We start from the raw sequence: 26,085 nt of genomic DNA, 5'->3' as shown, positions 1-26,085 counted from the left end.
GGCTTCCGAGAGAAGATTAAGACAGAAGGATTGCCAAAATGGCGGCAAATTTGAACGTTTTAAAAATATTCTAAAGAATTCACATAGTATTCAAATTGCAATTCTTTTTACAGAGGTCCGCGTAGTAATGTGTACTTTCAATTCAAAAGTAAAAAATTTTACCTTATGGGCACTTTTAGCCATAGAGCAAGTTGATGTCGACAAGGAAGATAGGGTGGGGTAACGAGAGACCCAGGGGGGTACTCCCTTATAAGAGCTTAATAGGGATGTGCGGCCAGCCAGGGTATGTTTTTCGGGATTTTTGTCGTAAACAGGGTATCGATTTTATCACTTTTTTGTCTTAATCAGAGTATCGATTTTATCAATTTTTGTCTTAAACAGGGTATCTTAGCTTTTCTTGGACGGTAAACAGCCTGCGTGACTCTGTTGATCAAGCTGTAAATAGTTTTGTGATTGCCAATGGATTAAATTGTTGTCTTGTTATTGTTGTCTTACATAGGGTAAGGTTTCGAATTAAATGTCTTAAACAGGGTATCAAAAATCGGAATTCTGTCTTAAACAGGGTAGGAAAATCAAAGACTTTTGTCTTAAACAGGGTCGGGGTATGAGGGGCCTGGCCGCACCTCCCTACTCAAGGATATATCGAGTACCCCCCCGGGCGAAAGACACCCCTTCCGGCCCTAAGTTGATAGCTGTGCCATGTGTAAGACATCTCCACCACGGTAGAACCATAAGAGTAGCGCCCTCAAAACCAAACAAGCTTAAATTTTCCAAAAGAACAAGTCAGCGTTGATTGCAATTGATAACGCGAAACGTCTCAAAAGCGATTTATTTTAGCTCTGCTAATTACAATTTATAACCTTGGTTTATCTAAATTGCATCTGAAATCTGCCTGTTAGTTTTGATAAGACAAATTGTTTTTGTCAGGTTGGTAATATACCAACACGATCAATAATAATTAAATACCAATTACTTATAATTTCGCAGAATACTTATATGTTAAAGAGTTATGAGGCTGTCACAATGCTTTTAAAAGTGCAGCTGCGAACATTATCAGAAATTATGTTTCGTGCCGATCAAAAAACTTCAAAGTAACATTTTTATCATTTCGGTGGGCTGATATCCAAGATATCACCACATATCACATAATAATTATGGCATTACACGTTTCTTTTTGTTATGGTATGATATGATATGCCATCGTGTTACTGAACTATCACGGGAATGATCTTCCTTTCTCAGAAAAAGCCGATAAAGACTCTTTTCTTTTCTTATCACCCTCTTGAGTTAATACACTGCACTTAGTAGCCTAATTTAAGAAAAGTAAAGCATCCAAAAACAAAATTATCAACTGTAGCTAATTGTGGTTTATTATGTTCCTCAAATGAAGTGCAGGTGAATGTAAAACACGAGTTTACATTATAATCCGAAACAGATATTTTCTAAGTTAATTTTTTCCTCGGTTTTCGGCTGCCAGCTGCCATACGCATTACAAATGAATCCGAAACATATCATTTTTTCCTTATCTTCGTCCATCATACCTCTTAGAAACGCTGACAACGTAAGCCAGAGGCCCTAAGAGGAAAATTAGTGAGCTTGTGTGTCGCCGCACAAATCATAAAGATATTATTGGTATCATGAGTATACGCTTAAAAAATATTCAACGAATGTGGGCTTTAGTATATGGTTAAATGGGTATAGCAGAGGAAACTGGCCGATACATTGATAAATAGCCGGCCGGGACACTGATCGACCTTGTCCTATCTGCAATATCTTTGCTTTTATTATATCAGCTTCTATCAGTGTCGTCTAATCGAGTTTGTTTTCCATCTTAAAGCGGTAGAAAATTGGCGCCTGAGGGATTTCCGTAAAAGGAGACTTCTCGTGCGGGACGAACGTGTAGGCGATGTGGGGGTTTTCCGCATTTTTAATGATATAGGTACAGAAGGACAAAACCGCAACTAAATTCGTATTCTTGTTGTTTCTACATCAGGAATGATGACATCGGAACTGCAGACCGCTCTTGTAAGCGAGTTCTGCTCGCGAGCACCTTGTGAACGCATTGATATTAAGAGTGGATCGCTGGAAACCGAGGCCATTCAGAAATTTTTATCAATATGTTTGAAACAGTACTTCAGTTGCTCCCAGGATGAAACGAACGAAGCGAGTTTTTCCAATGTCAGTCCTGAAATTCTCGAGGTATGTTGAAATTCACTTCTTCACCTTATTCTTTAACGTAAACAAATGTATGCTCAAGTATGCTTGAAATTGTAGGAAACGTCAAACAAAAATAGGAAGTCACCAATTAGCTTCAGAAAAACATCAAACTTCCAAAAGCGAATTTACTTGGGGAGTCTTCTCGCCCAAACGTCGTGCCTTTGTATTAATTTGTCCCAGGAGGGAAAATCATTACGTGACAAAGCTTAGTCAAGGTGAAATCTGTTTAGATTACAATGTACTTCAGTTGAGCACAAGGTATTATACTGTACAAATCAGTTCTTTGCTCTGATTCGAAATCGGGTGACCAACTACTTTTTTCTTTATGTCATAGGGTTTGGTATTGTCGTTATATTTTTTCAAGAGAGTGATAACACCGCAAAGAAAAACAGATAGCAAGGCTTCTTATTTTTGTTTTTTGAATGGTAATAAACCTAATGCCCTTAAAAATTTTCTGCCACTACATAGAGATTTGTTACTCAAGCAAGAGAATAAACAAAATACAATTAGCGCTTCTTTGAAGAAAACGCCCTCTTTCATTTTAATTTGGCGGGATACCAGCTACCTTCTTTAGTCCGTTCAGGGTGGCACTGACCTTTGGCAATAATCAAGTGTTCTTTCTCATATCAGCTAAACGTAGTATAGATCCTGTGCAAGAAGAAGAACTCGTAGAGAGAAGGTGTTTATCGGCTATTAAAATTCAAATAGAAGACCACTGTTTCGCGTTAATGAAAGCGGATGCTAAATCCTGATCTTTTAGTAATCTCATAATTGCGCAAATAAAAAATGTTTCGAGAAAATAGCAATTTTCCACCAGCTTAGACAATGGCATCTTACGATGATATCGAACTTATCATGTCATATCATAATACATGTCGAGCTTTATAGATTCTGGCGTTTCTTCTGAGTCTGTTTAGAAATCTTCAACTCAATGTTTGTTGTTGCTTGAGAGATTATTCTGACGATGGGTTGACTTTATCCTTAGTTGCATTGTGCTGCAGTTTATGTTGAGAGCTCTCTGAGCGTGCACAGTCGTTTGTTTTCATGCACAAATTCAAATTGTGACTTCTGCCCAGGCGGTTTGCGTACTGGGATCGCTAAGCATCATGGGCGTTGCTCAAAATCTGATCATTTGTGTCAAGTTGGCGTGGAGAGGACATCTCGCAGGAAGCTGTCGTTACAATGCGACGTTTCAATAGGCCATTTGTACGCGATGATTGCACACGATGACGTCTAGGGCTTTTGTTGTTCATTAACCTCGCAAGGAGTGCCAAACTTAGGTACTAAAGGAAAGAACTAATGAGATTCTGGTGATAATAATGAAATGACTCCATCGGGCACGTTTAAAATGATCAGAGGACTATTGAAAGATGCGCACGGTCAAGTCCAGAAAAGCGAACTAAACGGATAACAATGACTTCCGAGGCGCTCATAGCTATAGCCATTGCGCTTTTTAACCATGCTTTATCTAAGGCGCAATTCCAAGTAATAATATTGACATCAGATTCCAAAATGTATGCTCGATTTTTTTCTTCCACGTTTCACATGTTTTTCCTTCTCATTTTTTTTCTCTCCATTGCTAGCCTCGTTCCCATGCTGGGTCTTCACTTCCTTCCTCCCAACCCTTAGGTTGTTTGAACGTTCGCAAAGTAAGAAGCAATAAGAAAAGAAAAAACTGACAGCATGTCTCGTAACATCGATCTACAAACAAACAAACTAAAAGATGTGATTTGGTTCTGTTGAACAAGAGCATCTCATAGAAAAAATAACTTTTAATCAGATATGCTTAACGTTATTAAAGGAAAACAGTTTCTATATCCAGCTTTATGAGATAAACCGTTGTCTTATACCTCAAATAGGATTAAGACAAATCCTGGTCAGGACTGGCGACAAAAACTACCGAACGTAATGAGATTTTGTCGTTTCTCGGAGGTGCCAACAGAAATACTTCAGTTATGCGCTTTTTCTATCTTATACTGCCAACCCAGCGAGATATATAATCTTTAGAAGTATTTTAAGAGGTTATCATTACAGACGCTATCAAGCTCTTTCGCTATGGGAAAGGGTATGGCAAATTTATCAGTTAATAGGAATCATGTACGCCCGAAAATATAAGTTGCTGAGGGTAATTATCAATGTATCATTACTGAATTTTAAAACAAATATATAGAAGATCCCCGCAATTAAAGACTCAACTTATGCAGTCTTATGCGTCTTAAACTAAGATAGTGTTAAGATGATCTTCTTTACATTTATTTCTGTACGTATCCCGTAGTTCTCATCAAATATGAAATTCATTTATTTCTTATTTCATTTCTGAATTATGTTAGGATCAGACTTCAACTTCTGAAGACACCGGCGTCGAATTGGATCAATTCAGTAATGCTGATATCAGTTGCAGGTTCTGTAAGGATGATATGGCACCAGTATCGCTGGCTTTGAAGGTGAATTTGTTATTATTCACTGTAGTGTTGACTCCCGATAACTCGAACCGTCGCTAACTCGAACCTCGCGCTAACTCAAACGAAAGTCGATTTCCCCTGGATTTCCTTCATACATTTACTGTAACTTTACCCTCGCCGGTAACTCGAAGTAATTTTTGTTTCCCTTCAGATTATACAATTTTACCCTCGGTAACTCGATTCATGTTTTAAGCACTTGACAAGTCGGGAAAAAAAACGGTGTACCACTGTACAGAAGTCCGAAGCACTGAATTTATCTCAAAACAACCGTGTCGATTCTTTGTCGTTAATTTTTTTTGTCCACCTCCAGTTCAAATTCAGTGTCCATCCCGGCCGTCAAGTGTGCATGATACTTGCACTTCCTCCTCATCTTTTTGCTTATTTGCTTAATACTTCCGGTTATTTGCTTCGAACTCCCGATAACTCGAACTTCGTTCGATTTCCCTAAAACGTTCGAGTTATCGGGAGTCGACTGTAGTTCAGTTGTTTAGTATGCAATAGCGGATCAGAGGAAGCTTTAGTAGGATATCTTTTCCTAGCCTGGGGCCCGTTCCTAGAAAGTCCCGGAAACTTTTCAGGCCCGAGCGCAAATTCTAAAATCAAAACCTGTAGAATAGTAGTATAGTTCCTGGCTCATAAACCAGTCAATTTTCCTTCGTTAGCTGATAGATTCGTTGGATCATTCTCAAAATTACTGAAATTTTAACCTTGAATGCAATCACGACAAACACAAATCAGCTTTTCGGGCCCTAAAAGCTATCTGGACTTTCGAGAAACGGGCCCCTGAAATCTTTACTTCTTTCTGAAAAGCCTGTGTTAGACGTGCAGGTAGTGGAGTGTGGCGCCAAGTCAGAAGGCCGGAAAAAAATAAGGAGGAAAAGAGCCGGGGAGAGAGATCACAGAAGGGAACTGCGTTCCTTCGCTCTTACCCCCTACCCCACCCCTGCGCTGTTTTTTTATGCTCAAATCTCTTTGCGCCCTCACAATAATCTGAATTCCTGAAACAGGCGTACTTACTGAACAAGTGGAGGGTTAAAAAGATAATTTTTAACACCAACTCCATCAAGTTTGTCAGACGCTAGAAAAACTCAACGGTTAAGAGTGAGCTAAATAGCTACTAACGGGAAAAAGTCAACTGATTGCAATGCATTGGCGTGATGATGAAATTGATATTGAATCGAAATTTACACGGCGAACTTATCTCTCAAGATGAAGAGGTATTCTGTTGCCTTTTTTATTTCACATTTGACCGATTTACTTTAATCTGACTCCGGTGAGGTACACTACAGAACACTCTTTTGAGCTTTCGTATAAGACTGGGAAAAATAACCTCAGTTAGGCACACTCTGGAAGTAACAAAATGTTGTTGTTGTTGTTGTTGTTATCATTTTAATTTGTTTTTGAAAAAAAAGTGAACTGTTTTCCAAAAGAGTCTAGAAAAGTGAGTGTCTGAACTTCTTTCCAATATGTAAGAATTAATGAGGTCATTATTTGAACATCAGTGTCTCGAACTCAGAAAAGGCAGTGGTGGTGTAGAACAGGAGGCGAGTTTCCGTCTATGAGTTTATGAGTTTCCGTTTAACAAGCCCCAGTAACAAAAAGGACGTTCGAAATAGTGATTATATTAAGCCTGTGTCAATGACAATAATACACAAAATGACAGCCTTCTTGACAGGCACTTTGACATGCGCGCGAAACTGACGAACGCTGATCGGAAATCAACGAAACGCGAGACATCAAAGGCAGGATCAGGAGGAATCGGTTCTCACCAACCTTCTCCATCCCGCCGTTCTTTGCGGTCAAATTGAGCACTTAGATAGAAAGTCTTCTGGGCAAAAAAAGTAGACAAAATGAAAAAGGGAAACTTGAAACTTACATTTATTGTTGTGGCGGCCATTTTGAATTTTGAAATACGTAGTCGACCAATATAAGGACTGGAACTACATAATCTGTGGCGGTCTGAATGAAAGTTTGAAAATTCTCGGAAAATCCAGATGACCGCAGATTTACCATGATAACGGGCTCAGCTGTCCAAATATGATACTCAAGCTGTCTTAAATATTTAAAGTACTCGAAGGGACTACCCAGAACAAAAACACTTACAATATAATTTCAATCTTTGTTAAGTCAATATTTGGTCACGGCAGACTTACTGTCGTCTGTACTGATCAACAATACACACGACAGATGTGACATTTTTTTAAAATGGAAGAGAAAAAGTAAAATAATTGTTTGCCGCGCCAAATTTCAGACCTCACTATATCTCCAAACGTTTATTTCCAAGAACATTTCCTGCGTTCCTCTAATTCAAATTTTCTTTAGTGAGAATAACAATTTTAATTGCCTACTATAATTTTGTGGACGGTAGGTATTGTTCTTTTGCAACCTACCGACAAATAAATCTCATAAATAGAACTCCAATACAAAGGACTAGTTTATAATGCATTCTTTTACAGTAATGTATTCAAAGTTGTCAGTTCAGCAAATGTCTTCACGCTAGCAAGCGTAGATATTTAGAAACATAATAACACATTTCAGAAATTCGTCAACGAAATAGAGCTAAATTTTACCTGCTTGCGACCGCAAGTGAGGAAATACTAAAGATAAAGATTTAAAGATTACTAAAGGGTTTAACGAGGTAAGTTTCGCCCTTAAAGCTAAACTTGATACTTTGCCTGAATGAAGTTCGACGCGCCGGAGATCGATCTCGAGAAGATTGCATTGATTTTGTCTCGGAAGGAAATTCTTAACAATTTTTTCCACCTCAATTATTTAAAAGAGGTAACTGATAATGTTGAAAAATAATGTAAAAGGTTATGTTTTTCAGCCGCCTTTCCAAGTGAGTACCGTAGCTACCAGCCAGTGATTTAATAACATGTGGATTTGATGTCGTGAAAAAATATACTTAATTATGTTTCCATTTTATTTGGAATTACAAATTAGGTCAGAGCGTAGTCTAGCTTATGTTTTGTGCATTTCCTCCTGTCAAATGGCTTTAATAATTATAATGGAAACATAGGCTCGTTTGTGTCACGAAGTATATAAATATATTCATTACGTTCTCAACATGTGCTTTACCTGTGGTTCGTACATGCCGTGTAGTCCGGTAAACAAACAAGGTAGGTAGATGGATACGCACTCACGAACGTTCAGTCAATAAGGACCATGCACATGCTAAGAAGTGAGCAATTGGCCACATTCATCATAATTTCTATTGGGTTTTTACGGGCCTTGAACTTTCCGAACTTTAATTCCATCGCAAAGCATTGAAGCTTGTAAGCGAATATCAGCAACCTTCGAGCTTTTATTGCGTGAAATAAAAGGTCAGTGAACTATGTAAGGAGTTTTTTGCGAGTTAACGCAAGAGTTAATTTGTTAGAATTTGCCGAGTAGCGTGGTGAAAGCCTTCATTGTTAGAACTTTCTCATATTTCATTTCTCCTTTCACATTCTTTCGAAATACATCGGAAATCCAATATCGGCTCTTAACCCCGGCACCAAAAGTGAAATAATAACAATTTTTGTCACGATCAGACTACCTGCGGGGTTTAGACTTAGTGTTGTGGAAAGCACCGCGCATTTTTCGCTTCAATATAATTCCTTGCTTTCTTCCAAACAGAACCACCTTGACGCATGCCCACTCTTCCCAGTCCAATGTCCTAATATGTGCGGCAAGATGTCGGTCCCCAGAGAGAAGGTACGCTATCAAACTTATGCTGTAATTTGTGATTAGAAAGATAGCGATTTAAGCAAAACAAAATTCCATCATCAAGTTGAACTTTTAAGCGATATTACTCCAACATAGACTCTATTCACTAAGTTATCAGAAGATTTTTATCATAAATAAAAGATGTGGTTGTTCGTTTGGTAACAATTTTGAAGGATTGATCTAAGTGAAGGGCCAGGCTGATGTTACACGTCATGACACTCAAAGAATTCGTTTAATTTCGTCGTAAGTAGACCATGCATAAAGTTTATTCGTGTAAAGCAAAAAGTTTATGTGAAGCCTGTCAGAAGCTATCGATGTTTTTTCAAAGAAATATTTGTGAAATGCTCGCTCGGTGGCCAGTGGCATATGGTTTTATTGGGACGTTATCTGTTGCTAAACATCTTATACCTTATGTGTATTACCCTTCTTATGATGACAAACACGTGCACATCTGCTCTTAAAAGCTATAAGGGTAATTAAGTAATTCTTTCTGTATCATGGCGACATTTTTTGGCCAAAGTCATTACAAAAATCTGAGGAGAGCTTCGACGCTGAATTCAAAATTCGACCTGACTGTACTTGAGGCTATGGCATCTGAGAGGATATAATTACAGAATCGTGTTCTGCTGTTTATTTGGCTGTAATTGAATTTTAAACCTAAAAAAACTTAAATTGAATTTTTTTTCTTCTGATGCTGAGGGGTTAATCATTAGCTTTGAAGGGGCAGCCAATCGCAAGATCTCAATGCTAAAGATAGCATTGAGGCGCAATAAAATACACCCGGCTTGTTCTCTCCTGCACGTTTATTCTGCTTTTACGCCGTTTGCATTTTTTTTATAAGCAAGTAGGAAAAAGCAAATTAGATGAAACTTATTGGCGCCAAATTTCATTATAAGAAAGGTGAACTGTTCCGAAGGTACAGTGACTTGTTTCCGGCTTTTAAAGTAATAACAAAGTTCTGTATTAATGAAAGAGAGGTTATTCGACCTATTCTCGATATTCTAAAGGAGTGACTTTTTTCCGGCTTTTAACTGAAAAATAACAAAAAACATGTTGTGATGGTACTCAGCCAATTAAATCGACCCTTTTGAACTTAGATATGTTTACTTTGGTGTAAGAACAAACGGCTGGGAAAAAATTTCGCGAAGGTCAAGCGGCTCGATAAAAGGCTGCCAATTTGACAATAAACATTTCTCCTTTCAGTTAAAGCGCGAAGTCCCTTTGTCTGAAAATGAAAAAGGTCACTCAATCTTCAAAGAAAGACAAGATTGACTCTTGATTAAAAGTCTTCAATGGAGGGGTCTGAACTGTGCGGGGCGTCTAGCTGAATTGATTTTTCAGTGCCCTCAAGCATTTTCCTGTCTGTAAAGAACATTAACAGCAAACAGCTGTAAATTGCATTGTGCTTTGGTCTTTTGTAAGGTCTTCCTCGGATGGAGGCCTAGGGGTAGTTAGTTGGGTCGAAAAAAAACGACTCGACGAAAGTTTTCAAGCACCGCACCAGTTCTCTTTACCCGTTACCCAACAGACTGATCCTGGGTCTCTGAGGATGTTGTAAGCCGTATTTGTCTCTAAAATATACAATCAATTAATGTAATGAAAAAACACATAGTATTAAAGGGGAGAAGTTATTTTAAACGTCTACTGCTTTTTTTCGTTCATATTTAATAACGGACCTTTGCGGTTACTTGTTATCAGGAGGCTGCTGAAGATATTCTTTGGAGACAAAATACGTATGTTGTAACTAATTTTTTTTAATTTTCTATTTTTTTGGTTTTTAGCTAACGGATCATATTATAGTTGAATGTCCCAACACATGTAATCATTGCGCCTATCAAGATATCGGCTGTTCCTTTCAGGTAACTTGACAAGTAATGCTCGTCTATTGATACATAATTTCTCGCAAAGCGAGGTTAATAAATTTGTCGGAATTAGCGTCGCGCGTTGATCGCTCAGGCGTGCGCAGTTGAATCGCAGATAGCTTACACGGCTGTATATGAATCTACTAGGTTGGCGCCCGTAGTTTCTTAACAACAAATCAACAATGCTTTTGGCGATGAATTTCGACGGTAAAAGGTCTTAAGCAAAGGAAGAGCCACTCACCACTCAGTTATTAATTCTTCTTCTTCTTCTTCTTCTTCTTCTTCTTCTTATCTTCAAACTAAGAGGGAAAATCGAGGTAAAAGACCATTTGCAGACGGGTTTGCTTCTGTCGGCTATGTGTGTCGGAGCAGCGTTTCAGTTTCAGCCTAGCTTTTTGCAGTCAAAACCTTGCTTATTCCCCTGGAATCTATCTTTGAATACATAATAAACCGAGACAAAAAAAAACAGTGCTTGATGCTTTTCTCCTCTGATGGATTAAAGTCTGGTTTCAGCTGCGTGCCTCGAACGTTGTACAGTCAACTCTCTTTAAGACGGACACCTTTGGGACCGGCACTAGCTGTCCGTCTTAGAGAGATGTCCGTCTTATAGAGAGTCAAACAGAGGGAGGAAAGAAAGGCAGGGACCAACTCCAGGTGTCCGTTTTACAGAAGTGTCCGTCTTATAGAGGTGTCCGTTAAGAGAGAGTGGACTGTATTTGTTGCGTTTTTAAGGTGACCCGAAGCTATGTTTAGCGTCTTTCTTTCCTTCTTTCTTTTAAATGGGAGCTGACGCTTTCATAAAATCGTCCCTTCCAGGCTAATAACACACTCCATACCGCCAATGACCTTTCAAAGCTTCGCACGAGTGTTTTAAACCAACAGAGCAATAGTGATTTTTATCATCCGCCTTAGATTTTTTCTTTAAACTTTCTTTGTTTTGCAGGGTACTAAAACTGACCTGACAAAGCACCTTCAGGAAAGCACCGAGAATCACTTACAGATGGCTTTAGAAGTGATAAAGGAACAGCGAACCGAGTTAGGAATAATGCGCGGCCGCCTTCGGAAACAGGACGAAAACATAGCTCAGTTGACGGAAAGTGTCAGCAAATTGGGAGCAGTTTGTGAGGAAGCCATCAAGCATAACCAGGAACAAGAGAAAACTATAAATCGCTTGTGTGAGCAAATGAAAGAGCAAAAGAAACATCAGTCTAAATACGAGAAAGATTTTAAGAGCAGAATCGCAGATCTGGAACAACGAGGACTCGAAACGCCGCCGCAAAATGGTCTTATTTCTAATCCCGGACTCAGCAGTGGTTATGGGGAACTCGTTTGGCGGATTTCGAATTTCTCACGGAGATTGCAACGTGTTCAGTCGGGTCGTACCGACGACCCGATGACTAGTGAACCATTCTACACGTCAGCGTTTGGTTACAAGATCGTTGTCTGGGCTTACATTAATGGTAGAGGCAAAGAAGAGGGAAAGTGTTTGTCTCTTTACGCATGCGTCATGTCTGGGGAGTACGATGCAATACTCCGCTGGCCGATCAGACCGCGATACACTTTTTCTTTACTGGACCAAAATCCGGACTCTGAGTCCAGGAAAGACCTGACACGTGTACGTAAAGTTCATGACTTCAAGCGCGATGAAGTGAGAAGGAAAGGAATTGAGAGGCCTGGCCGTGATGAGAGGGCTATCATAGTGGGATTTGATGACTTTGTCAAACAGGAAGAACTCGAAGATGGAAATTTTTTAATGGATGACACACTTTTTATACGTGTTCTAGTGGACATGCCGGAATCTTACAGCTGAACTTTTCAAGATTATTAAAACATAACATGCTATTATCGATAACATGTAACCCGTATCAATTATGATCTTTAAAAACGCTCGTTTTATTACACACATATTTGGTGCAATTATGCGAGGGTGTCGTCTTACGTTTCTTGCACTTGGTACTAGTCACGTGATTCCTGCGCAAGGTAACGGTAGCATATTTCCCGTATTTGATGAAATTTGCGCGCGTAATACTATGCTTCAAATTGGAACTATTACAACGAATAGTTAGTCGCGTGTTAAGGTTGTATCCAGATATGATTATTTCCACTTTTGCTTTAAATAAAACTGAATCGAAACACTCTGCAATTTTTATAATCTTTCACGCACATTTGTTTTGCTACTTTGCCAAAATGCTTAAATGATCAACAGTCAACCTCGCAGTGAGAGAAAGAAAGTGTAAGTGTTAATCTCTTCATTTACCGGGGGGAGGGGGGGGAGGGGTGGTACTCAACAAATGTTTATACTGGGGAGGTTCGGCCCCGAGGTCCAACCCCTTCCCTTTTTACGTACCATTTTCGACGGAAAAGGCTCCTCTTTCTTATACCTTCTATTGACAAATGGTACCCCTTTCCCATACCTACTTTGAAAAACCAGAACGTTTTCTCAACTTTTTTACAGACATAAAATACATCTGTTAGCCCTTTTGTGTCTTTTTACAGACCGATAAGACAATTTTCCCGACCTTTTCAAATACCAGAAACCCGAAAATGGGAGCCCTTTCGGACGGAGCCTCTCCGTATAGACCTTTATAGAGAGTGCCGAGTCGTTTGCCTCTTCATAAATTTAAGACAAGACGGCGGGCAGTCTCTCTTTTGCTGTAACATACAGTCGCCCTTCTGCCGCGCACCGCTCGCATATCGCGCGCCCGCTTTTTGTCCTTCTTTTCCACCTCACGTGACCAAAGAATATCTTCGGGGATCACCTCGAAGGGGCAAATAAGAGGCTAGTTGCTTAATCATTTGATTTGTTTCCAAAGGCCCAAGAGTGCCTAGCTGCCAGTACCGTCATGGTACTGATGTTGCTCGACTTAGAACTCGTGATTCTGAAACTCGAGCAGGCGCGCCTGAAGAGTTTGAATACACTTCAATAGGCCATTTCCGTTTCCATGGGTTTTATTTGCATGACAATTGAAATCATTTCATCTCAATGAGTTTTATTTACATGCCAATAAAAAATCGTGAAACCAATAGCTTCGCACATAGCCTCGCTTTGAAACAAAGGCTACGGACAACTCGGAAATGGTCTGTAAGTTTTCGGGGTGATTGCAGTTATAATTCCGTCACTCTCGCTCATCAACTCTCGTTTGCTAAGGGACCTTTAATGCAAGTCAATCGTCCCCTTTTTTTTTCCTTATGTGCGAATCAAATTGCAGGGACATTCCCAACGAAATGTTACAGGGTACAATCCTTGTGAGCTCTTAGTTTAGGAGGCGTATTTGTGATCGCGACATGTCCCACGAATACGTGCCCAGGAACGTGAGGCATAACATATGATCACAAAGGCCGTATTATAGGAAATATTGCGAGGACATGTTTTTCCCCTGCCTTCGAACACAAGGGAATTCTCTTCGTTGTCTTTACCTGGCCCAGGATATGCTTTCATCGCATAAACTTATTTTATTATATAAACACCAATGAAATACCAGGTAAGCTTACGCGCGAAAACTTGATATCTTCACATGTGAAAATGACATGTTATCTTCACGTGTGAAAATATCACCGTTGTTATGGCTACATAATAAATAGCGCCTTTCACACCAAAAACTATTAAAGAGAAATGGTTTGGGTAGTTCATTGGTCTTTATATAATAAATAGAATATTACATGGCCGCTTGGAGATACGAAATTTCTCTTCTCGTGTTGAATATATAGTTCACTCGTTCGCTGCGCTCACTCGTGAAATATTTTTCAACACTAGAAGAGAAATTTCGTATCTCCGCGCGGCCATGTATATCCTCTATGTACCATAGTACATACCAGGGCTCAACAATACATCGTTTTTTGTTCTATTCCCTCAAGCTCCGTAACCACTTATGAATTTTAATATATCGAAATTGGTATAAATATGACCTTTCGTGTTTCCCAACCTATAGCCTGCACGCAAGCTTTCAATTGAAGAAAATGAGACTGAGCGAGGCCTCAGAGGCGAGTGTCTTCAATGTCGTACCCCAAGTCTCTTTTTCTCGTACTGGTTTGACGAAACGAGCGACCGCTGGTCAAGAGTAAGGAGAATACGAGGGTGGAGTGACCTTCACAAATTCACCATTTTCACATAGACCACAATGCACCTTGTTAAGCCCCCCGCCCCCCAACCCCTGCAAATTTTGCATGAAGATATTTTTCAATTCTCCAGGGTATTACAGATCGAAGACAATGGTTATGTAAAATTTTCGGGGTAGACAAGGTGAATTATGGTCTGTGAAAATGGTGAATTGAGAGCTTGGTCTTAGGCTATTTCTAGCAAAAACAAGAGAGGCACTACACAAGTCTTCTAAAGATGGGTTTTATTTTAACTGCTGAAAAAAAAACATATAGCTTAAAACTGGCTACAAACGCTTTTCTGTTATAGCTTCTGTGACTACTGTGTGTTTCACAAAACCTACTCAGTACTACTATGATACAAACATAAAAAGAAACTTATGTATGACATGTCATTCCAGCTTATCTCAATGTTTGGTATAAATATATTCTACTTAGCCTAATTATTGCGTTGTTTAAGGTTCTTGAGCAATTCACACTGGTTGTATGTAATACGATCTACTTGGAATCGGGTAACTAAAACTGTTAAGCTGGGGACATTTTATGTCAGCGAGATGCATCCCTCAAAATTCCTTCATTTCCCTTTAATTTTTACTAACTATTAAAATAAATTTTATTTTATTAATAAAATAAAATTTTTCATTCATTTAGTGCATAGGAGAAATTCAAAACGGTAATGTACTTTAGAAACCTTAAGTGTTTGTTACAATTACTCTTAATTCGAAGCGATTTTTTGACGTCTCAGCCGAGGGCTTGCACCCTTGGAAGAATCCCACCCTTTTCCCATTAGAACTTTAAAACCATTAGCTTTGATTGAATATATTTCGATTACCAAATTAAATGTTTATGTACAATATTACAATTTACAGGATTACTGTTTTCATAGAAATCAAAAGCCCCTTATAACAGGCCATTTCCGAGTTCCAAAAACTCTCACTTCCAAAACGAGGCTACGTGCAAAACCTTTCTTGTGAAAATGAGTTTTATTTGCATGAGAATAAATCATTTCCATATCAATGCTTTCGCACTTAGCCTCGCTTTGAAACAGAGGCTTGCAGCAACTCGTAAACGGCCTATTCCCATCCCATGAGACATCGCGTTGAACCAAATGGCGCCTGCGCCATCACATAATTGACAGAAAGGCACAAAACTCTCCCCATCCGTTACTGTCACGCACAGCTTCTCTGATGTGTAACAACGTGGGTTACAATAACGGCTCAGACAGATACTACGCGGTTAAGGGTTTGTTCATACACGCGTCATCAACCAACTAGGCTCAGTTACGGCAGCTATTTTTAGCGTAAGAATGTTCATGTGTTTATACGACTGCTGTCAATATACACGTAACTTACGTTCTCGGTGACTGTGTTGGAAAGTTCCCATATGAACGAGTTATTTTTTTTGAAGTTAAAGTAAAGAGAGTCATCAAATTTTGCCACACAAATGGACGACAAAATTCATACCAAATCTAAGCCTGGTTAAAATTAAAAAATTCGCAGTGGTGTTAATAGAAGATACCCACCATCTTTGCAAGCGCTTTAGTGTCGATGGGATAGAAGCAATGTCACGTGGTATTTCGGGGAGGGGGGGGGATAAACAAGTGATAAAATTTGAAAATATGAGTAATCGCGGTCGAGTTTGTTAATTCTATCAAAACTGTACCAAGATTTAATAGTGATGCAAAATGTACAGTTCGAGTTTCCACAAGTTTTACACATTTACGGTCGCTACTACTTCCGAAAAAAGTAACAATGATTGCTTCCAATAATAATTTGCCATTACCATCTTCAAGATGAAAGGTTCATTTTCTGTTGTCTAGAATAAGCAAACTCGACCACGATTTTTTGCATTGGCAATTTTTTTCACTTGTTTGCCCCCTGAGAAACCAAGTGACATTACTTATCCCATCAGTCCTTAAGCGCGTGCAAAGATGGCGGGTATCGTGAATGAGGTCTACTCACGCTGGAAAAGGGGCTAGAGTAAGTTTGACGAAGATCACGGAAATAATCGATAGTGATAATAGTAAAAAATAATCGATAGTAATAATTGATGGTGTTTGTCAAGAGAAATTGATGCTCGTCACTCAATCTTAAGACAAAGTCGGTTAAACGTCGTGTCCTAAGTTAATCTCAGAGGCGTTGCTCGGTAACTGTACACATTGGTATATATGATTTACTTCAGGTAACATGGAACGTAGTGTCCTATCTTTCTATTTCATGCTGGCGTAACTTGGCTCTTGTGGGACGCCGTCTCTTGACAGGTTGCCTGGCGCGATTCTTGGTTAAATGATGTAACTGAATGGGAGTTGCTACAACAAAAAAGTAATAAAAGCATAAGAATAAGTTTGCTACTGGAACCTGCTACACTTCCTATGCTTCTCACTACAACCAGTTGCAAAAAAGCTCGGGACACAGTCACTTATAAGGCCGAAAATGGTATTTCGCAGACTTCGAGCCTACGTGGCAGGCGCAAAAAGGGGAGAGGAGGGGGACAGGGAGGGGGAGGGGGAGAATTCCCCTCCCTATTTCCCTTCCTCCCAATCCCCCACCCCTTTCGACGCCTGCTACGCAGGCTACAGAATACAAGATTTATGGGGACTGCGACCACTTGACAGTTATATAGTTATCATTGTTATTAACCTCCTGTAAGAGACCGCTTGATTCATGTCCCGATCTTTACGTTCGTTCTCTTGTACTACGCTACTATGAATATACGAAGAAATTTTAATGAGAACATGGAACTACACATATCGTCAACTGCAAGCAATAAATTTTTTGGGGCAAAAAATTAGATGTCCCGGGACCTCTTCCCGGAGGAGACCACCTGTTGGTCGATTCCCGTAAGCGACCACAAACTCGTCGCATTTCTGGTGGTCGCTTAAAAGAAGTTTCACTGTGTTTTGATAAATAAGCTCTTATTTACATTTCAAACCTGTGTAACTAACTACTGACTTACCAGGGAGGTCAAAGGTGACGGCGTACTCCTCCCTTAGTTCCTCTTCATAACCTGCGTCCAAATCATCATCAGTTTGACAGTCATCGCTTGCCAAATCCTCTTCGCTGTCTGCCCTTCTGGGGTTACCAGGCCCTAAACTGGTCAGTTTGGCTGTTAAAAGAGCTCTGAAAGGAATAAATAAAAGTGATGAGCGATTGAGTAGTTGTAGCAGGAGTTGACATAACATCGAGAGCTTTTAGAAACGACAACTGGTGAAGTAAAAATGATAGCACATGATGCTGGAGCTGAAAGGTCAGCTATCTCAAAGGTCTACAAATCTCTGACGCGCGTTTTAATGCCCGCGATAAATACGCGTATTATTATTTTTTTTTTGTAAGATTCTTTTTTAAAGAAATTATATTCTGGTCACTAATAGGGCTTACATGGTAATCTAGGATTTATCCATATAGTAAATTACTTCAAAATTTGATTTTCGAAAATCTCAAATTATTTCTTCAAAAAATAACTTGAGAATCTTGAAAGAGCGGTGCATCGAGTCCGTTTAAGTGGCTTTGGCCAAAATATGGTTCCACAAGCCGAGTTTGACTAACCATGTTACTGTCGATAAGTACTACGAACGTTTTAGGACACGATTAATTTCTACCCTAGAGAAAAAAAAAAGTTGCAGAAATTATTACCACGCACAATCCCATAGAACAATACTCTTCTACACTAAAGAAGCCCAAAGATAAGAAATTCACTATGGGAGTGAAAGTGTGAAGAGGTATTTAAAGATGGCTGGAATAAAGCTGAGCGAAATACCAACCTTTGTTCCCGTAATTCATACAGTTGTTGTCTGAGAAGCATTTTTTCGTTTACTTCGCCTTCTAAGTCGTTTTCCACCAATCCTTCGTCCTGTAACACAAAAAGACACATTTATATGAGTTGCCGCTGGCTTATGCGTGTCGTCAACACAACACAATATAAGTAACGCGCCATAGAGCCTTTTTGGGAACCATATCGCATGCTACAACTTGTACCCTATGGAGTTTTTTCACCCAGGTGGCCAGCATCTATGCAAATTTATTGGAACAAAGGCAAATCTTTATATAAGAAGGTTAATTTCTCACAGGATTGGTTTGAAGCACCAAAGTAGCTGTCGTTTCATTAAAAAAAAACTGACTTTATAGGGGAAACGCAATTACTGGTAAACAAGTCGTTTTCATTATGGTGGCCAAAGGCAAACCAGTTGGCCATTTACGAGCATGACCGAGGAGCTGAACTCGGGACTACCGAGAACAAATCCAGCTCGCGGTTAGTGCGGGCATTGAACCCCGGGCCTCCAGATTACAAGCCCATCCTCCTCATTGTTTTGGGATACCTATATATATGGATGACGTGGCGTCTTGTGAAACCGTTCCACAATGGGCCTTACGCCTCTGCGCCACGCCTCGTGCGATTATCGCCTCAACTCGACCATAATCGCCCGAAAAACTAGGGGACGATGAACGACCTATAAACGGTGTGTAAAAGATACAGCCGACATCGACTGAGCTGGATATCGGACCAGACATAATGGACTTACCTCTTCGTTGAGGTTCAACGTCGACAAGCGCTGGTGAGCTGAGTCCGTTGCCTTGTCAAGTTCTCGAATGCTGTGCAGAGTTGTTCGGATCTTGGATAACTGACCGAGAATCAGGGTTTCGAAACATCTAACAACAACAACAACAACAACAAAGCTTAGCTTTAGCTGACAAAACAAGAAGACAGTTTAAAAAAACCTACACTCGAAAAAGCCATGAAAACCAATATTACTAAAATGAAAGAATTTGCGCTCTTCTAAACTTTCCAAATGAAGAAATTTGTGGCCTAGGAATCCGGGGGATTTTGCGGTATGTAACATAGTAAACTAGTTCAAACTAGAGACAATATCTACACTGAAAAAAGATACTATTTTGCTGCCATTGAAAATTTACTCGCCTCGCACAAAGAGTTTAGAGTTGTTTACTAGTTTAGTTGATGACTACAAAATATTTATCGACAGATGTCGCGACCTTTTGCCTTGTTGGCATTTAGCGATCTTATAATGCGCATAAATATCGATTAAAATACAATATATTTGTCGACAACTCTATCGTCGATCGGTTCCCTTGGACTTGTCAGAATTTAGCATCACCAACTCAATGAAAGCATTACTCACTTGGTTTGTTTGGCCACATCTTGCATGCTCTCCAGCGCACTCATACCAGGGGGCGTTCCCATGAGACATTGTGCCCAGATTATAGACAGCGCATTAGCATTCATTAGATTTTCATCCTGATGTTGAGATATTCTACAGACCAAAAAATATCACAAGTTTGATAATTCTAGTGTTTAAGTGTTTGGGCACCAACCCAGTTACCTTAATCCCCAAGTAATAGACGAAGCTGATGAATTTGATAAGAGTTTATCACTTTTTAGGCTTCATCAATCATTACCAAATGCATAAGAAAACGAACCGACAGGGTCTATTGTTTGTACTATTGCTTGCAATCTGTCCTTACTCAGGTCAACGTTAGCCTGCGAGCAAGCTCTCCATTTGGGGGAGTCGCGAGATGTCACGCGAGAGCAGCACGCGAAAGGAGACACGAGTACGGGAGTGCTTGGCCGCTTGCTCGCGCGTTCTCTCGCAGCTACGTCAATGAAGCAAATGCACGCAAATAGCAAACGACAACTGTTTGATTCTTGTTTCGAACCTTAGCTCCTCGTTGTCTGGGTTGTACGTCTCAGGGGCACTCAACGACCTAAATACATTGAAATCACTTTTTAGGCTATCCAGAGTACCCTTAGATCTCTAGAAATACATTCTAAGCGGCGCTATAAAACATCCAAGGGGAAAGTGAGTCTTTTCGAAATTACAAGGGCTTCAGTATTATTTCCCGACAATGTTAGATGGAATTTGACATATTGCGAAAGTGAGAATTTTTCTGATTCCTCTCTCCATCACATTTTTGAATCCGAAAGTTTTAGGCAACCTTTTTCGTACGAAAAATAGCCTGACCTGGGCGGCGAAATGTGAATACCTAAACTTCAGAAAATCGTAGGGAATTTATTAAATAAGCTTCGAAAATCGTACTACATGAATGGAACGGTCATCTAGAAACTTTTAGCCGTTTTCAAGTAGTAGAAAATTCTAGCTAATATTTGTTTCTCCGAACAGATATTTCACAGAAAACAGTCGTTGGGTGCCCCTGATGTCTGATTCAATGTCTGATTAATTTCTCACCTTGAAAGATGAAAGACCAATCTTTCCAGTGTGTTTTTGCTTGCCTTGGGTAGTTTCTGAATCAAGCTGTACAGAGCCTGAAGTCGTAACTTTTCTTCACTCAGATCTGAGAATAAATATTTCACGGTTTAGGTGTAAGCGATTCAAGTGGTAAAATCGTTGCACCAGGAAAACTGAACTCAACACCTTATTTTTCCTTCAAAAATTACTTAAGTAAACATAGACATCGTAAGAATTTAGAAATTAGCAAGATAAAACGACTTCTCCTGCATCCGAAGAAACCTCTTCGACAGTACTTAGCATGCCACTAAAAATTAGTTTATGCAGCTTGGTTGTCCCAGCTCATGAATCTTGACTTTGAGGGCTCCTCAGAATAGAAGGGCTAAGCTTCCTACAATCAACTCTAAACTTTGTCTTTGATACAACTTCACAGCTGCTCATACGTTCATTACTTCATCTTCATCCCTCACGAGTTGAGTAATGAACCGACTGAAGGACCAGCTTCCGGTTGGCTTGATAGCCGCTCAATTGGTAAAGCGCTTTACTGGAAACGTAGACATCAAAGGTTCGAATTTGCTTTCCTATTGCTACCGCAAAAGTTGCGTCTTTAACTGTAATGATCTTCTTTATATTCAATTCCTTACCCAACAGTTCTAATATAAGATTTTCATTATTTTAACCTTTAAAACAACGCAGATTACGAAGAGAAAAGAAGCAACAACAAATAGTTACTTTTTTGTACTCACCGGCGGTGCGTATGAAATCCATATAGAAATCTGACGTGATGACAGGAACAGACAACTGTCGGAAGAACAGTTTTAAAACTCCTGCAACCACGTGCACTGTATACTCCTCTAAATTAACATGGTCAATACCTGAAAGCGCACGAGACAACGCCGGTTAAAAAAATCCCCATGAACAGATGCTGGTGGAAGCAAGGCTGGGATCAAGTTTGTTTAGCCACAGTCCTTCCTCTGAGAAAACAGGCGACATTTCGCGACGCAATCACTGGTTTCCCTGAGAAATGATGTCTAAGGAACAAATGAAGAAATTCCATACTGACGAAGTATCGCTACCCAGATTCTGATTGGTCGTGTTGCGTGAGAAATTTGCTTCAACCAATCAGAAGCACAACCCAGATCAGGGTAGTGACACGTCATCAGTATGGAATTTCTTTACTCGTTTCTCAAACGTCATTTTCGCGGAGAAACCAGTGATGACGTCGCGAAAATGTCGGCTGTTTTCTCACGGGGGGTATTCTCCGTGTCGTTGTAAGGTTGTTTTTGTTATCAATTAACCCTTCCACTCCCAAGATCTGATTTTCTTTACACGGATTGTCCGTTAAGAAGAGCTTTGACTTAATTGTCTTCGGCTAAGCTCGGCAAACTCGAAAAACAATCAAAGAAGACACTCACCTAACGTACAGATATCGTTTTTAAGCTTTTTTACCGCGACATTACTGGGAGATTTTCTGTAAAGACCTTCAGTGTATAGACCTGTAAAATCAAAAATAAATCATTATGTAATTACGTCAATAGATAAATAAATAAGAGAGTGAATTATTAAATCTTTAACTCAATCAGTGACATCAGTCATCACAAATGTTTATTTATGGTAAACCGTTCCGTGCGCTAAGATTTGCTGTGAACATAAGAGGGACATAAATGTTTAAAAAGGGCAAAGCAACGTAAAGCAGCAAACTTTGTGGAAGTCGGTCAGTTATCAAAGTTGACAATGTGGGTGTAAATATAAAAAAAAAATCTTCCTAGCTTAAGACATGAATAAGTCGGGCACTTTAAACACACTCTAGCTACGAGCCAGTTAATTAATAAACCCCATAAAACAAAATGACAAGCTCAAAGCCCTTAACACTGAACAAACCGAAACAGCAATTGCGAGACTGGGTTGGATTGGACCTATAGGGTCTTGAAACAGAATGTCCCCAGCAAGATGCTAATACCTCGGTAAGACTAAAGATTCTTTCTTTGACAATTTGGAGGTTTACACGGACATCATCTCGGTTTGCGCGCGCTGCGTGTAAGATTGTTAATCCCAAATTAATTTTAGGGCCTCTTCACCTCGGGCTCCCGGTCGTGTTGGTGAACCTGCGTGTAATGATGATCCTGACACCTATACCGACGGGGATTTACCCCTGGGAGGTCCAACCATGAAAGGCCGAGTGTGAGAGGCCAGACAAAGAACATCCCTCGGAGTTTCCGCGACGTGCCGTCAATCACCCCCCACTATAAAACATTTAAGGACTGAGAAAACAAGAAATTACTTTACAGCTGGAGAGGGATGATTGTCTGTCTTGTTCCCCACCTAGGAACAAGAAAGGAAAGACGATGATTCTAAGAACTTACCTCTTTTTTCAATGTCTTTGATGAGCTTGTCAACTAAAGGTGGAACCAGGTTTTCGTTTGAGACAAGACAAGATAGATCACCACCAAAAAGTTCCGTCTGAAAACAACAAAAATATCCGTGTTCGTTACAAGTTGGCCAAGAAAGCAACACAGTAAACAACACACACGCCAAGTGACTGTTCATTTACACATTGCAGAAGACATCAGACTTGGTAAGATTATCAGTGACACTCGCCCTTGGCCCCCGTGCCACTTTCGCTTTTCTTAACATATTACGACGTCATGTCATCTATAACTAGAGACATGCGATTCCTGGCATCATTCTGTACGCATAACCACAGTCTGTCCTTGTTAAAAGTCCGAGTCATGAATAGAAAATTAAGTATGAACAAGAGCTTGCAGATAGCCTCATTACTAATCACTGCTTCAATCTATCGAAAGGCATCAAACACTTCCATCTAGATACTAATGCACGACAATCCAGCGCCTTTACGTATTAACATAGAATGGGAATTTTCATACTTTTCCTTTTGATTTGTTTGTTCCCTTTCGGCAAATGTTTTGAGATTTGGCGTGACACTTCTTGTGGCAGGTAAATCTACATTCTGCAAAGAAAGATAAAATTTCAAAACAGTTAAATTATACGATCAATGATGCAAGAGAACACAAAAACGAGTAAATGAACAAAATTGAGATTAAAACGGAATAGCAGGAATTTCATTATGTCAGCATGCTGAGAGCCAGTAGTAAACTTTGTTTTGTTGTTGCAAATGCGGGGCTCGAAGAAAATTCCATCCCGGTCGTCCGGGACGAGTAGGTTTTCTTGTTGGGCATTAACTAACTCTTTGTTTCAAGCGATTTATTGCATAAATCAGCTCTATTTGTGAAAAATAAGCATGATAAACAAAAAACAAGAATTCACAAGCGAAAAAGCACATATAAAAAAACCAAAGGGAGGGTCCGAGTCCTTGAAGACTAACTTCGGGTCAAGTTCCCACACGTCCGTAAACTTAGAGCCTAATGCCCAGGCGTCCGAACAATCTAACAATGTAAAAGAAAATAAACTTTCGGTTCGGGACACTCTTAAAGCCCACTTGCCCTATGGGCAAGGATCCAGCAAGTCATCCTCCAACTAAATCATTGCCTAAGACAAGCAAGTAGTTGCCCTGGGCAAGCAGCGAGGGCTGCTCGGCTAAAGGGCGCGCTGGAATTCAAGTTTTTTCGAGCGCTGTGTTATTGTTTTTGTTGTTGTTCTTGTTGTTTCTCATTGTTGATGTTGCTCTATTCACTCTTAAAAAAATATCACATCTCTGAAGGAATTTCTTTACCTTGGCAAACGAATCCTTTCTCAAGACCCCAGATGAACCCTCCACAATGCTCACAAAACGTTGGGATACTAAACTGAGTGGTAGAGAACTGGTGTCCATTAAATTCCTGAAAATAAACATAGGATATTTCAGTATGAAAAATGCTTTACGCTCGCACTGACTGCATAGTTGAGGGTTAAATCGCAAAAATTGAGTAACTACAAGCAATCGTTTCACCTTACTAGAAGGATCACCTGACGCTCTTTACACTAAACAGTCAACCAAATGAACGTACTGCTAAAGAGGTTTTATTTGACTGGTAACACCACAAGGGTTTTTCCAAAGATTTAAAAGTTAGAGTGGAAAATCATTCGCTGTAACTTGGTTTAGAAAATAAGATATAGAAAATACCGAAATATCCCATGAGCATCCACTCTTGTCTGATCAATTCGTTCTATTTCTCTCAATCGTCTAAAATTATATTTTTCGACACACCTTTATAATCTGAACCAAAACTGACATCCCTTACTCAAACTAACTCTAGAATTTAACGTTTACTGAACGCCATTTCCGACATTGCTTATTGCGAATCCTCGCATATCACAACCAACTTAATATACATTAATATGAAATGGTTATATTGGGGCCTATATTATATTAAAAAGACATAAGGTGAACATGACCTTCGCAATAGAATGAACAACCAAACTGGTTGAAAAAAATTCAGGAATGACCAGGAATCGAGCCCTGTCCTTTGCGATGACCGGATAGAGCGATGCGGCCTGTCACCGAAAAAAGTCAGGGTTCGAGTCCCAGTCAAGCCTGAATTTTTTTCAACCGCTTAGGTTGGTCATTCTACTGCGAAGGTCATGTTCAGTTTCATAAAATTTGAACTCTTCAAATTCCATGACATTTCATGATTTTTCCGTGTCCTTGCTAAGTTTTCTATGGCCCTAGGGTTAGTTTTAACTTTCCTTTAAGTTGTTTTAAGGTATTTTTGACCTAACTCAGTTCGAGAAACAAAAAATTCTGGTGTCCACCAAAATGCTACCGTTCACGCTGTTTAATTACTCGTCTGTAATTTACATTGGCCTATCAGCAGTAGCTAATCTACCAAATATAACTTCAATTTTCCATGACTTTCCGGGACAAACAATTAAATTCCATGACCGTTTACAGGCTTGGAAACTGAAACTTTTAAATTTCATGACTTTCGAGGTTTTTCATGAATATTAACTGCTTTGACCACTAAAACAAAGAATTAAATGAAATTTATTCATGTTCCTTTTTTCAACTGAAAACGTGCTCGGCCTTAAATATGTCGCCAAACGAGAAAAAAACTAAGTTATTGGAAGGTGTTAATTCATCCGGACTGAAAAACAAATAGTCCACTGAAAGAGTAGTATAAACAACGTTTTGCTTTACAAGAAAGATAAAAAAAATAGACGTTGCAATTCAAAATTAAACTAGCTGCAAAAATAATCTCTGTGTTTCTTTACGAAAACATATTTTTTTCTCCAAGGACATCATCATTGCTACAATCTAATCTAGAAATTTGTGACAAATGTAGCTTCAGTCACACAAATCACCCTTTCGCCACAATATTACAACGCAAAGATGGAATATGCCAACACTGAAAAAAAATCCGGATGAAAATCTTAGTTTTCAGCTTTAACTTACAAACGGAAACTAGGCGAAGGCAGAAAAATCTTCACATCCAATTTAAGGGAGATTCCACTTCAAGCGTTTGAAACACAGTTCGAAAGAGAGGATCCAGCAAAACATGAGACAATTAGCAAGTTCAAGAGATAACGATACAGTATCTGATAAGAAAAGCCTTTATAACTACGCAATTGAAATTCTTGAAAACAT

At 39.5% G+C, this 26,085-nt stretch overlaps 2 protein-coding genes across 4 annotated transcripts in view; one reads left to right on the top strand and one right to left on the bottom strand.

The window, feature by feature from the left end:
* The first annotated feature begins 1,942 nt into the window (after positions 1-1,942).
* LOC140938570 (TNF receptor-associated factor 3-like) lies at positions 1,943-12,331 on the top strand. Of its 3 annotated transcripts, none has more exons than XM_073388065.1 (5): positions 1,944-2,199; positions 4,548-4,661; positions 8,298-8,375; positions 10,169-10,246; positions 11,193-12,330. In XM_073388065.1, exons 1-5 carry the CDS (start codon positions 1,996-1,998, stop codon positions 12,057-12,059), a joined length of 1,341 nt encoding a protein of 446 aa, XP_073244166.1. In that variant the 5' UTR covers positions 1,944-1,995; the 3' UTR covers positions 12,060-12,330. The 3 variants fall into 3 exon arrangements, with proteins under 3 accessions (XP_073244173.1, XP_073244166.1, XP_073244181.1); XM_073388080.1 differs by lacking the exon at positions 1,944-2,199 and adding an exon at positions 4,247-4,342 and having other exon boundaries at positions 11,193-12,326; XM_073388072.1 differs by lacking the exon at positions 8,298-8,375 and having other exon boundaries at positions 1,943-2,199; positions 11,193-12,331.
* A 2,241-nt stretch (positions 12,332-14,572) lies between these two features.
* LOC140929839 (unconventional myosin-IXb-like) overlaps positions 14,573-26,085 on the bottom strand; it is a 75,989-nt gene continuing 64,476 nt past the window's right edge. The window contains exons 35-45 of the mRNA XM_073379537.1: positions 24,235-24,340; positions 23,429-23,511; positions 22,907-23,003; positions 21,959-22,039; positions 21,290-21,418; positions 20,544-20,649; positions 19,479-19,610; positions 18,864-18,990; positions 18,105-18,193; positions 17,300-17,463; positions 14,573-16,652 (exon numbers count right to left, since the gene is read on the bottom strand). Coding sequence (XP_073235638.1) covers positions 16,546-16,652; positions 17,300-17,463; positions 18,105-18,193; positions 18,864-18,990; positions 19,479-19,610; positions 20,544-20,649; positions 21,290-21,418; positions 21,959-22,039; positions 22,907-23,003; positions 23,429-23,511; positions 24,235-24,340 — 1,221 coding nt within the window. The 3' untranslated portion in view covers positions 14,573-16,545. The remainder of the gene's footprint in view (positions 16,653-17,299; positions 17,464-18,104; positions 18,194-18,863; positions 18,991-19,478; positions 19,611-20,543; positions 20,650-21,289; positions 21,419-21,958; positions 22,040-22,906; positions 23,004-23,428; positions 23,512-24,234; positions 24,341-26,085) is intronic.

Source organism: Porites lutea, chromosome 1 (genome assembly GCF_958299795.1).
Source record: "Porites lutea chromosome 1, jaPorLute2.1, whole genome shotgun sequence".
In the NCBI taxonomy this organism is placed as follows: Eukaryota; Metazoa; Cnidaria; class Anthozoa; order Scleractinia; family Poritidae; genus Porites; species Porites lutea.
Note: the sequence above shows the minus strand (reverse complement) of the source record. Positions and strands in the feature narration are given on the sequence as shown.